This window comes from Hesperophylax consimilis, chromosome 27 (genome assembly GCF_061612785.1).
Source record: "Hesperophylax consimilis isolate HC1 chromosome 27, BYU_Hcon_1.0, whole genome shotgun sequence".
NCBI classification, from domain to species: domain Eukaryota; kingdom Metazoa; phylum Arthropoda; class Insecta; order Trichoptera; family Limnephilidae; genus Hesperophylax; species Hesperophylax consimilis.
Genome location: NC_142862.1, coordinates 8,227,742 through 8,245,530, shown reverse-complemented (window position 1 = coordinate 8,245,530; position 17,789 = coordinate 8,227,742). Strand labels below are relative to the sequence as shown.

The 17,789-nt window shown below is 32.0% G+C and overlaps 1 protein-coding gene across 2 annotated transcripts in view; it reads right to left on the bottom strand.

Annotated features, from left to right (window-relative positions):
• The window catches only part of hoe1 (OCA2 melanosomal transmembrane protein hoepel1), a 166,771-nt gene that overhangs the window by 120,120 nt on the left and 28,862 nt on the right, over nucleotides 1-17,789 (bottom strand). For both annotated transcript variants that reach the window (XM_089648096.1, XM_089648098.1), the window contains exon 3: nucleotides 8,938-9,135. In XM_089648096.1, coding sequence (XP_089504222.1) covers nucleotides 8,938-9,131 — 194 coding nt within the window. In that variant the 5' untranslated portion in view covers nucleotides 9,132-9,135. The remainder of the gene's footprint in view (nucleotides 1-8,937; nucleotides 9,136-17,789) is intronic.

The following is a 17,789-nucleotide window of genomic DNA, read 5'->3' as shown; positions in this document are numbered from 1 at the left end:
TTCAGCATAAATTTCCATACGTAGTAATGAAAAATCATGTGTTTTTGGTTTGTAAATTTGGTCGCCTAAAAATGTTTCAGATGCTTTAATTAAATACTGCGAGTAGAATACATCTTGGCCTTTGGAATAATCGAGTATTTTTTAGTCTTTTTATATGCCCAGAAAAAAATAATGTATAAGTCCTATGAAAACTGCTTTAAAGTTCAAAATCTCCTACTTACGAACCCATTTTCGGTTATGATTTTATTGTTCAATGTGGCAAATTAAGTTATTTATAAAATGATCGAAAAAAGTTTTAATATTTATGCCTGAACATCCACAAAATAAAATAAAAGGAATTTTTTGGCCATGTTTTTTTCTTGCATAAATCAAAACAGGCGGATGGTGTTAAGCGGGAATTTAAACCTTATCTCCATCTAAGTAAGGGTTTTTATTGATAGCAGCTCAATTTAAAAGACTACACGACGTAGTGCATCGCCTTAATGTTAAATTTGGTCCATCTATAGAAACCATAAATAATTACAACCACTTACAACTGTTAAAACTGTTAAATAGAAGACTACTTCTAACTTTTACTAATTTTTTTTACATTAACCCTACATTTGAGGCCCTGAGGAAAATAATTTTCCCCAGGCCCCATTTCATCTTTGGTGATACTGTGGAGAGGTTATTTTTAGGCAAAGGACAGAGAGGAAGTTCTGGGAAGGAAAAAACGTATGAGGGGTGTGTAGGAATCTAAAGATCAGTGAACAATGATCTATCCCTCCCGGTGACGGGTCAAGAGCGACCAGCTGGAGAAGGTCTCCCCAAAACCAGCCTCTAGCTAGGCGCATTCTGAACACACCCGATGAACCCGGGCACCCCTGCGACATCACCAAACGCAGCGAACCACTTGGGGTGACCTGTAGCTGAGGTGTTAGTTATCCGATAAATGGCTACCGGGGCGGCGGTACCCAAAACCGTCTCCCAAATGGTTGGTATTTATTTACGCCCTTAAGGCTTGTACATAAAAAAATATTAGTTAACTACATTAGTGCGTTTAAATTACAAAACAGTGTTGACGCCTGCGTATAATAAACGCCTGCATATAAATAGCAAAAATCAACAAGAGAAGAAAACGTAGGGTATAAATAAGGTCAATATTAACATAAAAAGTAAGTTATAGACAGCCCTGATTTACTCAACCTAATTACCTTCCATGTACCAACTAGAACTACACGACCAAAAATACTTTTTAATTGCAACAACAATATCAGGACTGAGTCATTTAGATATTCGCTTTCATACAGTTGGCAATACTGTTCAACTGCACGGAAAAATGCAAGAAGGCTATAATAACATACTTCAATAATAATGGTGACCGGATAACTTATCAAAAAGACAATTCGATACACTTTTGGATAGTCATAAAAAGTTATGAAACTAAAAATAAAACGTAGGCTAGGTGTACGAGTATAAGTTATCACCTTTTAAAGGTGTGTTGAATTGACATTGTGTTGAGTTATCATGTGTTTTCTTTTGTTGCCTCCATTTAAAAAATATGTATTTTTTCGTCACGTTCGCATGAGTTGAATATTGTGGAATAATGCGCATCTTGAATTCCTGTTGGCATTTATCCAAAACTGCGGAATTTCTCATTCAATTTCATATCAAAAATACTCGAGTAGACACAATTCTGCGTGCCATTAACCCAACGAGGAACCGAATTGTTCCATCGCAACTCGCTATTATTACGTCCCTGAAAGCTGGCACTATCAATTCAACACGACCTTGACAATCGGTAACATTAGATGTCACCAATATCGAATAAACGTTTTATTTCTGTAGTATATAAGCAGAGTTTTGATTTAATTTAACTGTCCATATTTTATAATTTGAAACATCGTACTAGATTTTTGCTACATCCTTTGATTAGAACATTGTTATTCAGTTTACTTGGGTATTTTAGCCTCAAATTCAAAATTTAATATTTTCTATGAAAAGAGACGCGCAATCGTTTCCCTTAAACCCCCGCATTCCCAATTTCTACCAATTTATAACTAGTTTCTCGTTAACTCCTTATGTTTTTAAGTTCCGAAAAATATAAATGTTAGTTTTTAAGATAATATCTATACATTTTTTATGCCGAAACATTGATTATATGAAATTCTATCTGTAGAAAAAAATCGCAAAGTAGCCTCCGAAATTTGTTTAAAACACGATTTGTTCTGTTATTTAATATGTTATAGGCGTGAAAAAATTCAAATTGATTCTTCAAATGCAACTAAAGCATTTATCTAGAGATTTTTTTACTCTATTTCAAACGAGTCGTGATTTATTAAATATTTTCATAATTTTCGCTCATTATTATTATTTTTTTTTTTTATTTTAGCGCCCTTCCTCTAACATTCGTATTTACACATCTCCCTTTGAAACCATCTTTGAACGCTTACTACGGGGCCTTAATCTTAAACCGAGAGGTTGTCAATGCATAGATGTTGTTAACGATTTAAAATTGTAATTTCAAATTGGTAACAACCAGAGATGTGCTTTATTTCAAATAAATCCATTTCAAATGGAAATGCAAAATGCAAAATGGGTATTTTCCATTTTGCATTTTGCATTTTAAATGCTTTTCTCAATGCATTTTCCATTTTAAATGCTTTTTTGCAACATTCTTCCTACTATCTCCACTCATCTTTTTTCATAAGCCCCAAATATCAGTCGGACCTCAACCTCGCTATGAGAGAAAATTTACATTTGTCAAGTTGCTCCCTGGTCGGAGCCCTGGCAATTGAGTGATACCATTACAAAAAATACTGATTCAAATACTGAACATGGGGCCATGATGCTGTAATATTAAATGTTAGATAGCAGTTTCTATGTTTTTACGTTGGCAACATTAGTCCCGCGCAAATTTTTTGTGGTTTCATAATTTGTAGTCGTGGTGTTTTTGGATTTACCATCATGTAATATGTTTGTTCTACATTGATGTCCATTATTAAATGACAAAATTGTTTAAAAATTCTATAATTATTTTAATTGTTTGACCTGAGAAACCATTTTGCATTTTCAATGCATTTTGAAAATAGGTATTTTGCATTTTGCATTTGAAATGCTTTTCTAAAAACCATTTTGCATTTTCAAATGGAAAAGTTTTGACCCATTTCCATTTTGCATTTCAAATGGTTTTGGGTACCCATTTTGCACATCTGGTAAAAACCAATAATTTTAATGTTACGAACATAACTTTGCATAATATTGAATCAGTAAGTACTATATTTATCTACAAATAACTCTTTCATATAATCATAAATAAAAAATAGAAAAAAAATTATTGTTGTGACCGGAAATTTAACTTATGCTATGCGCTATATCCGGCTTCCGTGATCGAGGGGTGAGACTCTTGACTGGCATCCGGAGGTAGCGGGTTCAAATACCGGCATGCTCAAGAAAATTATATTTGTGTTATTTCACAATTTATTCATTAAAAATTATTTAAGGAATGGAACATACTCTCAGTATCGCCCTGGTGAAAGACCACCATTCAGAATTAAAACGTTGCTTGAAATGGCTTTAGTCATGCTTGGTGACCAGATATAAATAGCCAGATAGGTACTTCCTCACCTTCTCCACCTTCCTCTTCCCCGTCTCTTTTCCCACCCTAAAGATAAATTTAATTACAAATTTCTTTCATGTAACTGAGAATAAACTATTTATCTTGTAATTTGGTAACAGGGTTGTTTCAGAGAATTAGAACAATTCTTCAAATTTAAAAATTAATTTTCAAGTTCTGTGTAAGTTCTGTTATTATTTCAGTTCTTTCAGCAACTGGCCTATAATTTTATAATAACAGAACTTGAATAGGTTATTCACAAACCCCGAAATAGAACGTTAAAATTTGATGAATTGTTCAAATTCTCCGAAACAACCCGTCCTAGGGAATTGTTGTTTCACAGAATTGTGTTGATTTTCAAGTTCTGTGAAGGTTTTATTTAAGTTGTGTTATTATTTCAGTTTTGTCAAATAACTGGTCCTTAATGATATAATAACAGAACTTGAATAGAACTTTCACAGAACTTGAAAACCATCATTGAAATGTGATGAATTGTTCAAATTGTTTTGAACAACCCATAAGACTTGTTTTATGTAAAAGCCCTGAGAACGTAAATAAATAATCTAATCTATTTCCCCTTGCAATGCCGTAACTTCAAATACACACTAAGCGTACATTCGAATCATAATGACGTAACCGGTTGAATAATGGTCTACAAAACATCCAATCGAATAAAGAGAAGCCATCTAGCAGCGGGGCAGAGTATTAAAATTCATATATTCAAATAAATCTTCACAAAACTGTGAAAACGCTGTTATCCGACTTGCCTTTTTTTCTTGCGTAATGTTTGGAAAATTAATAGTGATTTGGATAGGAAGGTACGTATTTTCTCTAAGTATCCTAATTAATTAATAATCTGGGGGAGCTTTTGATCTGTGATCGCTACCACGCTAATTACAACGCATATAAATATATATTTTTATATTTGGTTTTACGCCCAGCCGGGCTTCTACGTGGATATAAAGAACAGAATATACCTAGTGAGCCTTCGAAAATTATACACAATCTTTTTAAAGAATGATATAACAGTAAACTGAATATGAAACAATGTTAGTAAAACATGTAACAGTAACAACAAATAATATAGAAACTAGAACAATGTTACTACATATAAGATAAATCACTAAAACTACATAACCAACGCTACTATAAATTGTAACAAAGTTCTGGTATAGTTTACGCTTAGTTATATAAATGGAGTCTTTTATTTTATTTTATTTAGGAAACAAACAGTTATTTATATATTTAGCATAAACAGCAATTATTTACAATATAAGATCAATAATGTTACATCGATTCTAGTCGTTGATTCAATATTTGCAACTATACAATATATTTTAAAATGACAAAGAAATATAAAGAATAAACATTATATGGAATTACAAAATGATATAAAAACAATTAAAGACAGTTAGAAGTACTACCTACAGTATTCGCATGATTATAATATTATTATACAGGTTTTCCAATAAGAGGTGTTATTTTGAATAGCACGCTAATTCGATGTTTCGATCGTTCGATTTAACTTGAAGAACGGATAAAATTAATTACTATGGCACATGACCACGCCCACGTATATTTCAGTATACTTCGGTGGAATAATGTTAGCGAACTGTGGATTAAATACGTTGTTCATGAAGCTGTAGTAATTATAAGTTTGTACCTACATTAGTACATACAAAGATGTGATCAATGAAATTTAAAATTAAATACAGTCGAAGACCAAACTACGAAATAAGCAATAAATCTTGAAATAATTTAATCATAATTATATGAGAAAATAATCTTCAGGTAAATAAAATTCAGAAATAAAATATATTTGAAATATTAAAAAAAATAGTTTGGGTTTAAAAATGATGGCTAGAGATTGGGTAAATAAAATTCAGAAATAAAATATATTTGAAATATTAAAAAAAATATTTTGGGTTTAAAAATGATGGCTAGAGATTGGATTATATACTACGCTTTCGCAACGCCCAAATAATATGCAGTGCGAAAAATACATGCTAAATAGTTTAAAACATAAAGGCAGGAATATTGTATTTTCAAGAAAGCCATACAACGTACAATAACGGATTGAATAACAGATACAGTATTTTATTGTTTTACTTAGTTTCTTTACAGACAAAACTATTCATTCATGTTAATTAAATTAACGCCATCTATAAAAACCCTTAGATTTAAGATGTCCATAGATGGCGTTAATTAATTTATTTTATTAAAATACGTTTTTTGCAAGATATTGCTTTACAATATTAAGACATACGTTTGCGCCCGTAAATACGCAATATGTAATGAATACATTTTTTTTGTAAAAAAACTCAATTCTTTTAAGAAAGGTATTCAAATACAATATTAGATTGAATCATCGATACAAAATTACATTTGTATACCTTTCTCGAAGGAATTGATTTTGTAAACGAACAAAGTTATCTATTCATATTAATATTGCGTAAAAAAATAATAAACAAATAATTTGTCTTTTTCGCTATCTATAAACGCGTAGATTAAAACTTACGTTACGTTTACCCGTGGTAATTAAAATAAGTATTGTTTAAATATCACAATATTTATTGTTTAAATTCACAGTTCTCTCACTGTAATTTGTAACTTTCCTAATAATAATTTGTTTATAATATTATGTTATAAGTAAAATAATAATAAAAAAATAATAATAAAAAATAAGAAAATACACAGCTTTACGAAATGAAATTAAAAGAATTTGGCACTCTCAGACTATAAAAATATTACCATTTGTTATTTCAGCTACTGGCATTATACCTAGCTCTCTAATTCAAAATTTAGGCGTATCAGATCTGTCAAAGAATTTATACATAAAAACGCAAAAATCAGTCATTTTAAAAACAATTAGTTTAACGAAAGATTTTTTAAATATTTATATTGAGGAATCAGTCGCCTCAATCAATCTCGCCGCCCAACCGGGTGGTGACATAGTTCCCCTGTCTGTGCACTGCACAGGCAGGGACACTCTTGTGAGGTGTCACATAAAAAAAAAAAAGTAGGATTTATAGGTCCAATTAGAAGTTCTACCGAGCCGAACCCTCTGATATGAAAATATCTGGAGACGATGATTTTTTTCCCATTTGATCTCTGGTGATTTGAAGTGTTGTTCTTGTATTGTTTTGTATTTATTATGTTTACATAACGCACTTGCATAATGTGGATTGACTAGATGATCATTTGTGGAAAAGCGTGTGGAAGGGTTTAGTTTTTCCTGTGGGGAAGATTTAACCCGGACCTAAAGTCGGAAATTATATTATTAAGTATGACATAATGTAAGCATTGTACATATCTAATAATCGGTTCCATGATAACTCAACACAGTGACAATTCAACACACCTTTAAAAGTGATATAAAGTCATTAGAAACGATGAAAAAAAAAATTAAACCTAACCCAACATACATAACCCAGTTAATAAATGTTTTGTTTCATCACTTTCCATGACTTTCTATAACTTGTGATGAAAGATGTGATGAATTATCATTATGATGATTAATCCGATCACCCTAATAATCAACTAATTTAAGTTAAAAATTAAAATTCAAAATGGCGCTGATTTTAATTTGATGTTCATCATAATATGTGATGAGAGCATGAAAAATCATTTTGTTGTTTTTGAGAAAACCTGGTAGGTACTACACAGTCAGCATGTAAGTAAGCTTATTTACTTGACCCACTTGTTTCAACTAACTGTAGGTTTGTTTGTATTGGATATTATTATTTTGTATAAAGCCATATAAATAAAATGAAAATAAAAAATGACCACGATGTTTTGTTTTGCAGATATTTTGAAACATTCCCATGAAAGGCAGTTTTCCATGAGTGCGTCAGTGGAAAGTACACTTCGAATAAAATATTGCACAGAGTTTACGCAACGCTTTCGTTTTTACCACAAACTTTCAGCAGACAATCAATTGGGCTGCCAAGATAATCAATTAGATTTTTTTTAAATCTAATAATACTCACAATTTTTTTATAATTTGATATAGTACAGGTTATTATATACACTTGAAAAATGTTTTGTTTGTTCAATTAGGAGAAATTCCCGTTTTAGGACAGGTAATTTGAACACATCAAACATTGAAACATGAGTAACGAGAACCGTTACAGAAGTTATTGGCATACATACTAGTTTCCAGTTGTAGTACATGATTACTTATTTTGTCATTCTTAACATTGGGAAGACGTGATACAAAAAAGTTTAAAATTATTATAAGCATTAATTACTCGCCTGAAATATCCATACAAATTGAAAAAATCTCCCGAGTAAAAATAAATGCCGCCGACGGGAATTGAACCCGCGCCTTCTGATGTCCGGTCAGGTGCTCTGGACCACTGAGCTACGTCGGCTTATTCCCAACCCGCCAAATAATTCAATATGTACAAGTACTTCAATTGACAATTGCTGCGTATTATTTTTTTTTCAACTGTAAACAACCAATTTTATTTTTGTAGGAAAGTTTTTGTTAGTGCTGAATTTCCCACTAGATGGCGTCAAGATATATAATATCTACATTTGTTGATGAAATATTGACTTGTCAAATATTATTAAAAAAAATTTATTGATAAACTTATAAGACAAGGTTTTTATGCATGGCACAAAGGATAACAAGTGCTAAGCATAAATACCTTGTCTTAAATTTTAAAAAAAAATAAGGTAATTTAATGAATAATTAAATAAAATATTCACTGTATTACAGTTTTCATTCAATAACACCGTTCCTCTTGTCATGCTTTGCTGTGCTAAAATATCTGTTCTGTCGTGTGGTATCTAAACTAGTCGTAGCGAACATATCATTCCATGTGGAATGGGTCACCTAGACAAAAACTGCCAAAAACATCTGTCGAACGAACTGTGGATATTCAATAACAAGATGCATAACCTATACTGCTGTCGAATTCTTATCAAACATACTTAGTTCGAGCAATAATTATTTGTTATCCTTTGTGCTTTGCACAAAACATTGTCTTATAAACACTAGTTCACATTTAATGAAAAAAATAATACTTAGTTTAGTTGTCTGTGCGTTAGGTAGTGAAATCTAGTTCAATGAACTCAAATTTGCTGTTAATTGTTGTTTGTTTTCAAAATTGGAACTGATTGTTTGAAAATTCAGACAAGCGATAATTTACCTACCCACAATTTTAATATGTATTTTTAAAAGAAAATAATTTTATTTTCCCTTCGAAAATCACGGGATAGTATGAATTCTAGACAAATCAGTTGTTTTTTTGAAAAACGCATTCAAAATATTTTTTATCAAATAACCCTGAGTATATAAGTTTATTTCTTAAATAATTAAAATAAATAAAACTTACTCTTCAATATCACAATTCGAAATATCAGCTTCATTTGTAGAGCTGGAGCCAGTCCTGTCACTACCGCCCCTCCAGCCACTTCCACCGCCCCCAGCACCGCCCGCCGCCTTCTGCCCCACTTTGGATCGACCCCCGCCGCCCTGCATTGCGCCCAACCCGTCCAGCCCGCCCAGGCTGCGATACTCCTCGGTCATGGTGCTGGAACAAAACACTGTGTTATTATTTAATGTAAATAATTACATACAAAAGTGCCAAGGTTAGTGCGTTTTCAGTTTTCAAATCAGAATGTCACTTCTCAGACTTTCTGACAGCATCTTTAAGAAATGTAACGGTCAATATGCCAGAGGCCTGAAGGGTTTAGTTGTGCTTGATAGCTGATCACAGTTTTATCAATAGGTACATAAAACGCAACGATGACGGTTACCATTGCTAATTGACCGTTGACCGGTGATAATTTATTGTCATTTGCCAATATGTCAAAAATTGAAAACGTCTATATGATTTGTATTTGTTGTATATTATATAAACACTCAGTACATTGGTCACGGTGATGAAACAACAGATATTAAATAATTCAAAGTGGATACCTATGATATGTTTCCCTGTAATGTCTCATAATATGTAGTAATTACCGGGTAACGTGCTGTGTGTATGTATGTGTGTTTGTGTGTGTGAGAGAAAGAGTGTGTGTATATATGTATGCGCATTAAACAGTTTATAATATTATTGACATGATGCCACTTTTAAATTTGGTCAGTGAATCCGTAAAAATGTCGATGTAAGAATTCAGACAAATATTATTTAATAAATTAAGAGCACGGTTAATTGGTGATGATGATCAAATAATGTTGTGATGTGATGGGATTTGAAGCACTCCAACCATAGAATGGAAATTAAGTTATCTGGTGTATAACCGTACACCAACTACCAACATTAGTATAGTATCGCCCAATATACGCATGCTGTACCAAATATGTAGGTATGATGAGAGAGACAGAACATTCCACAGTCCAAACTGCAAAAACGAGATTTTTGAAAATGAGTTACAAAATAGGATCGAGTGATAAGCTTCAAGCTTCGAGACTCAGTATCACTAATAAAGTGTTTTAATTAAAAAAAACCCTTACTAATAAATTTTACATACACTAAAGTGATGTTTAACAACCTTATATGATTCATGACAAATTACACATTGCGTACACAGCGGAAGAGATGTTTTTAGCAGTTTTTAAATATATCTATTTGAATTTCACCTTTGTTTTCGTGAATGAATTAATGCAAATTTCGGAAACCAGAAATTAACCAACTTCTCGACATCCCACTAGCTGAAACTCGGCATATAAACTCGTTGTCGATGACAATAAATTTTATCAACTTTTGGTGTCAAAAGCATTCCTCTGAGATCGGATGAGATTACAGCAGAACGGAATAAAAAATAAATATCGTTCCTACACGATCGACATCTGCCAAGGTCGATAAGGTCAAGACCAATTCCAGTCCCTGGGAAGGAAGGTACAATCCCCAGCCAAACCATATATACATATTTTTTTAAAAGACTTTTTAAAATAGATGTATTATAGTAATAAAACTTTGTTTTATACAGGTAAAATTTTTTTTAGCGTTGACTCTTGAGTTATTTTTGTGATCGACGTAAAGGTGTAACAATATTTATAAACTAAATCATGAACATAGATTCAATTCATACTATTTCTAATATTAACTTTCTAGATACCTAAACATAAGACATAAAAAAAATTCAGCAGCTGCGAAAATTTCTATAACCCAAATTCATTCAGTCTTCCAATTGAATTTTCATTTAGAAAAACTCGCATTTAAAAGCAAATGTGTAAACTGAACAAACAAAGCCAAAGGAATTAGCCACATAATGTAACCACATTAATATTAATTTTTTTTAAACTGTTTTAGTTAGCTAGAACAATCGCTGGAAATAGCAGCGTGGCTGTAAATATAGCGGAAATATCGGATTCACGACTGAAATATGCTAATCATTCTAGTTATTCTCATTGCTAATTTAGTTCGCTTATCTTCATGGAATCATTAAGAATATTGTAATGTCTTGTTTTATGGATGTAGAGATCAAATATTATTTTACACTCTAACCCATTGATTCCCAAACTACGGGAATCAACCAATAAAATCTACCGAAACTCAACGAAGTTTAAAATTTTTTTTACATCTATAAAATATTTTTTTTTGTATTTCGAGAATATCAATATTTGTGTTTGGAACTTTGGAGTGATTTCACTCCCAACAGCCTTCCTGCATTGCAATCGTTAATTTTTGGCTTTTGAGATGTTAAAACTACTTTTATAACATTGAAATGCTTTATTTTCAGAGCTGAAGAAGAACGTGATTCTTTGATGATATTTTAATGACAGCCTCTCCGTTCTGAACATGTAAATGGTTTCTTTCCAACGACCTTAAGCAATTTCCCAATTAATGTTGATTTTTCGAAGTTAATTTTGAACATAGGAGTATTTTTTTAAATGTTATGAAATCATAAATAGTTGCATTCAGGACATGTGAATGGTTTCTATAACGATTGCTTAAAAATACAGTATTTTTTAAATAATTTTTGAGAGTAACAATAGTTGTGTTCGGAACATAGGAGTGGTTTCTCCCCCCTCCCAACCCTTTCAACAGTTAGCGAAGGATAGTATAAAAATACCCTAGCCACAGATAATAAAGTTTGGGAAACACTGCAACTTGTTGTATTACAAGCACAGTTGGGTTGGGTATATGATTGGGTTATCTTCAACCCTCGTCACGTTAATAATTCCTACCGAAACGATTACGATAACGATTGCGAATTCTATAACGATTACAATTTTCAATAATTATCGGCATACTGTGAAAAGAAATTTACTATTGTAATCGATATTAATAGTAAACTTATTACTTACGCCGGGATCACACGAGGACAATACAGAAGACAATTCAATATTGTCCTGTCCCTGCTCTGTGAACAGCCTCAACCACGCAGGGCAGTACAATGCAACAATACAACAATTCTACCGTAGTTCAAACGTGAGACGCTGTGAAAATGGATGCACGACGACACGCGTTACGAGCAATTTCGCATAAAATATTAGGTCTTTTATACCAAGATGTAGTATTCCATTTAAGCGACATTTTTAAGTCGAAATACAAGATTCGACTTCAAAATACATAAATTATAAAAATTACAAATTATGAAAGAAACAATGCACACTGTTGTCATATGTGGCATGCATGACCATTTAACATCAAACGACGTACGTCTTTAACATTAATAGACTTAAAATTAAAAGGCAATTGATTGATGTAATATGTTTACATAAAAAAAATCATGGTCATCGTAATATTACATTAGGTCTCAGTAATATTGAAATAAATGTTCCCAATTTCGATGGTTTAAGACGAAATGGCATGTTTTACCTGAATACATAAAAAAAGTCGACTTTGTCAGTCCCCTGACCCAAATGTCTCCTGAAGCAATAAGTTTCCAGTGTGTAATAAGAAAGAGTGTGCTGAAGTAGACATTTTCTTCGATAATTTATATAGATTAAGAAAAAATGTCCTGATATTGCTAAAAATTATGTAACAATTGTTGAGCTCATTATATTATGTATCACTTATATCTCTGTCTGTGTCTCCTCATTTAAGTTAGATTTTTTATATAATCTCGTTATTTTATGTACATATTTGTATATTAACTGAGTTTTTTTGAAGCTAGATTGTTCTCACATAATTAAGTATGTATAAAGTATAATACCAACGGAACTACATACAGTCCGCCTCGGAAGAAGGATCCCTAGTGAGGAGGACTATGAATATAAAGAACTTCTTTCATACTGTCTATACATATGCTTAGTAAATTTATCAAACAGTCATTAATTACAATAAGCCAACAACGTCATCGTCACAAGATTAAAACATACATAGAGGATATGTTGTATTTAGGTACCAACTTAAAGATTGTATGACTCAAACATGGATATAATACAAATATACACAAATAAACAATAACAAATTTTTAAAATTTTGTAACTACAATTTATCTGCTAATGATAAAATGCAAAAATTCCGTAAACCAGTTGAATTATTTCTGTCACGTGAGAAACACAGAGAGCGTGATTGAATGACATAGATATCGAAAAAGGTTTTGCTGATTGGTCTCTTTTGAGGCAAAAGCAAAAAATAATTCAAGTTCTTCTATCAAGTGCCGTTTCAAATTAATCAACGAAATATGTCTTGATGTCGAAAAATTAAATTAATATTTTATCAAAAAAAATCGAAACAGAGGTTGTCGATTTTTACTAATGAAGAGAAAATTACAAAACGATGGCGATGTGCAATTTATACTGATTTGAAAGTAAACTGTTGTAGTTAGTTTAATGAACTCCTCAGGCCTATTCTGCCAGAAGGTACGAGTATTTGCGCTTTGCAATCAAATCCAAATTAACGGATTATTCCTGATCGTATCCAAAAATTGAAAACTCTTTCTGAAAGTTGAAAAATACGCTTTCAAATTTTAATATTAGAAATAAACATATATTTTTTTAAATATGAAAAAATTTCAATGCAAACATAAAAAATAAAATTACTGATACGAAAACATATATAAAATACATACTGATTTTATTAGACAAATGTATTAACCCAAGCGCGATGTCAACTCAGCCACCGACCGATCACTCGTAGCTACTACTTTATTTATAATTTTTCAATATATTTTTTGTTTGTTTTACATTAATTCCATGCAGGCGACCCTGAGGAGAGGAACGAGTAAACAAGGTAAGTGACCGAGTGGTAAATCGTTCCACAGCCGAACTGTTGAACTCAAGAGCGGGTCGTAGAAGCGACCCGTTCCCATGGGACAAATGTAAACCGTGTACATATGTTGGGTGCGCTATTGGCGTGTTTCCCGATCATTAAATTGACAAGAAAAAAATGTAAAAAGCACCTAAAAAAATAAGCACATTTGTTTAACTAACAACATTCCAACAATTAAAAAAAAAAAAATTTCATAAAACCCTTACTTCATAATGAAGTTAACTAAAAAACTCGTTTTTATAAGTTACTACTTTTTGTAGTAACACCACGATTTGCGTATTTATACTGGGTTTTATGGTTTTTACAAATGATCCCACTTACATGAAAAAAAAAACTAGTTATAAAAACTTAGTTAACACGCAAATAGGTGCATACAATTACAAAAATATACAAAAGCATGGGATGCATTCATTTGCATACATCTAAATAACTATTCAAAAACATAAAAAAATTATAAGAATGATTTTATGTAAGCATTTTGGGACGGTAGTCGGTGACGTCAATGATGTTCGACCTTTCTGGGAATACTGTGTTTAACTCTTCAGTGATTCTAATAATAAGGGTTCTTATGACGTCATCACTTTGTCATCAGAAAGAACTGATTTCTCGAAATAAGTCATAAAAGTCAAAGCAAGGCGGCTTAACTTTTATGACCCGACCGCCCTCAACTGATAACGATTATAAAACTTTTATCTGATTGTGCGGTCAAAGCATTACTTACTAATGGTAAATGTTTACTATGGGGCACCTACTCAAAAGGAAGTACGTTTGAAAATAACTTGCATTTCTTGTACTTTATTTTTAAATATCTCAAATCAAAAGGTTCTTTACATTTTTCTAATAAAAATTATATCGAGGGTGACAAACTGCCAGCGGATTTTTCTAGCCAATAAAAAGGGCCTAAATAACAATAGTATCATTGTTTGAGACTTTTGAGATTTTGACTATAAAAATACTACGTGATGTTTTTTACTCTTTACTTTAGCGGAGCTTTATTTAAGAAAAAAATATGCTCCGTTCCTAACAGATATCTTTTGATCTGATGCAATAAATTATTGTCACCTAGTCTTTATAATTATTGTCATCTAGTCTATATAATTATTGCCATGTAGGCTATATAATTATTGTCATCTAGTCTGTATAATTATTGTCATCTAGTCTGTATAATTATTGTCACCTAGTCTGAATTATTATTGTCACCTAGTCTGTATAGTTATTTTCACCAAGTCTATATAGTTATTTTCACCTAGTCTGTATAATTATTGTCACCTAGTCTATATAATTATTGTCATCTAGTCTGTATAATTATTGTCATCTAGTCTGTATAATTATTGTCACCTAGTCTGTATTATTATTGCCACCTAGTCTATATAATCAGTGTCACCTAGTCTATATAACTATTGTCACCTAGTCTATATAATTATTGTCACCTAGTCTGTATAATAATTGTCATCTAGTCTGTATAATTATTGTCATCTAGTCTGTATAATTATTCTCACGTAGTCTGTATAGTTATTTTCACCTAGTCTATATAATTATTTTCATCTAGTCTATATAATTACTGTCACCTAGTCTATATAATTATTGTCATTTAGTCTATATAATAATTGTCATCTAGTGTATATAATCATTGTCACCTGGTCTGTATTATTATTGCCACCTAGTCTATATAATCATTGTCACCTAGTCTATATAACTATTGTCACCTAGTCTATATAATTATTGTCACCTTGTCTATATAATTATTGTCACCTAGTCTGTATAATTATTGTCACCTAGTTTGTATGAATCCTGAGAGAAGTATTCAGGCATATTGCTGCCAGAGATTTTTCATCCAGTTTTTCCAAAGTAGTTTTGTACAAAGCTATGCATAAAAACTCCAACATAATTAAGGTCTAAACTAAAAACTTATCTTTGGGCTCTCATACCTAAATAAATACCTCATAAATATACCTGCCTCATAGTAGCCTTCCAGTATTTTATTTATTTATTTATTTAAATACAAACGGCACGACATGTGCCATTAACATAAATATAAAAATAATGTTAAAAAGTTCAAGGTATAAAGTATACAGCATAAAGTTTAAAGCAGAGGTTCCCAAAGTGGTCTATATGGACCCCCAGGGGTCGATATCGGCTTACTGGGGGTCTATGTCAGCAAAAAAAAAATTCGGGGGTCCACGAGATTTAAATGAGGGTACATACGAGCGGACCCCCATTTACCTCAAGTCAACATTTAGGAGTTCCGTAAATGACACAATAGACCTAACACAAATATAATAGACTGAGAAATTACTTATTTGATATTTGTGTTTTTATATTTCGTAAAGTTGTTAATTGAGGTATATAAATAGAGTCTACGTTCCTTTTCTCGTCAGAATTAATATATTCAAGCAAAACATTACACATTGGAAGCCGCGAATTTTCCTAGTTCCCCAACTTGTTTTTGAAAAACGTCCAGGGTAATAATGGCGTTCAACATTTAAATGCACTTCACACAGACTTCAAAACTAAGTTTTAGGACATTTTGACTATGGAAATGGAACGTTGAAGAATCGGATATCATTTGACAAGAAGAACTGACCGGAATAAGCACCGACAAAGAACTTAAGGGGCAGTTCTGTAGGGCTCGCTACAGAAAAAAATTCCCGTTGCTTATCCTGCTTCATTTTCATTTGGTGTAATACCTCGCGAGGGCGCCACTGTCTGCACAGTGTAAAGACAGAGGAACTATACCGCCACCCGATTGTAGGACAGGCAAGGGAAGGGAATCTTTTTACAAAAAAATAAATGATTATCACATGGGACGATTCGAGTTTTAGGAAAATTCATATTCGGCAGGCAGGGGGTCTACGGAAAAAAAATTTTTGGCGAGTGGTCTACGGGGCAAAAAAGTTTGGGAACCTCTGGTTTAAAGCATAATATACGGTATAAAGTTGAAAGGTTAAATATAAAGCTAAGCGAAAAGTGTGAAGTATAAAATATAATTTATGGTGTAATTTAGGGTGTAAAGTGTAAATATTGTTTGGAACAATTATTTGTCAACTATGCCAAACATAAATGATTATCAATTATTAAAGTAACGATAGTGTAAACAATAATGTATGCTTAATTACTTATCTTTTGATTCTTGTATAAGTAAAAAAATATTATTTTATACATATTTATATGATAATAGACTTTCTTCATCATTTATATCAAATTATTAATTTCCTAATATATTATCTAGGCGATATTGCCAATAATACATCCTAATCACACTTTTCTTATTGAATTTACATTATTCGACGCCTCGCTCCTCTATCTGTCTCATATCGAGGGACGAATCACATTTAGGAAGATTAATTCTAATCAAATCCATGTTCTGTTGTATCACCTAGAACTTAAATATTAAATAAATCCCGGAATTGATAATGTCATTTCCAATTACATGTGTTCCAATTATGTCCCCTGCAAGCGAACTGAATCTAAATTTCTCTAATAAACAGTGTTAATCTCGAGTGACATCCCCGGTAATTATAGTCCTGTATATTATCTGCCTGTACAAACTATAAATAAATAACAATATAATATGTGCATTCTAACACAGCCTCACGTTCATTAATCGAAATGCATTGTACATTTAGTTTTGTATTAGTGATCGACGAACCGGTGGATGCAATCTGTTAGAGTTTGACTAGTATGTAGTTTGTAACAAGATGTATGATCAATGTAGAAATTTTATATTTACTAGGGTGGTCTGAAAAGTTTCCGACCTCAACGCAAAGATGGCGGTACTCGTCAATAAAAGCTTGTGAATATAGTTGTCCATCTTTTGACAGTTACTCACCAAAGTTTCGGCCATTTTGGACGCGCAGTTTTTAGTTGACAGTCGTTTGAGTGAGTCAATGTATGTGTTTTTGTGAAAATGGAAAAAATTGAGTATCGATCCTTTATTAAATTTTTGTTTTTGAAAGGCTATACGCCTACGCAAATCAAAGATGAGTTGGACTCTGTGTACGGGGACTCCGCACCAT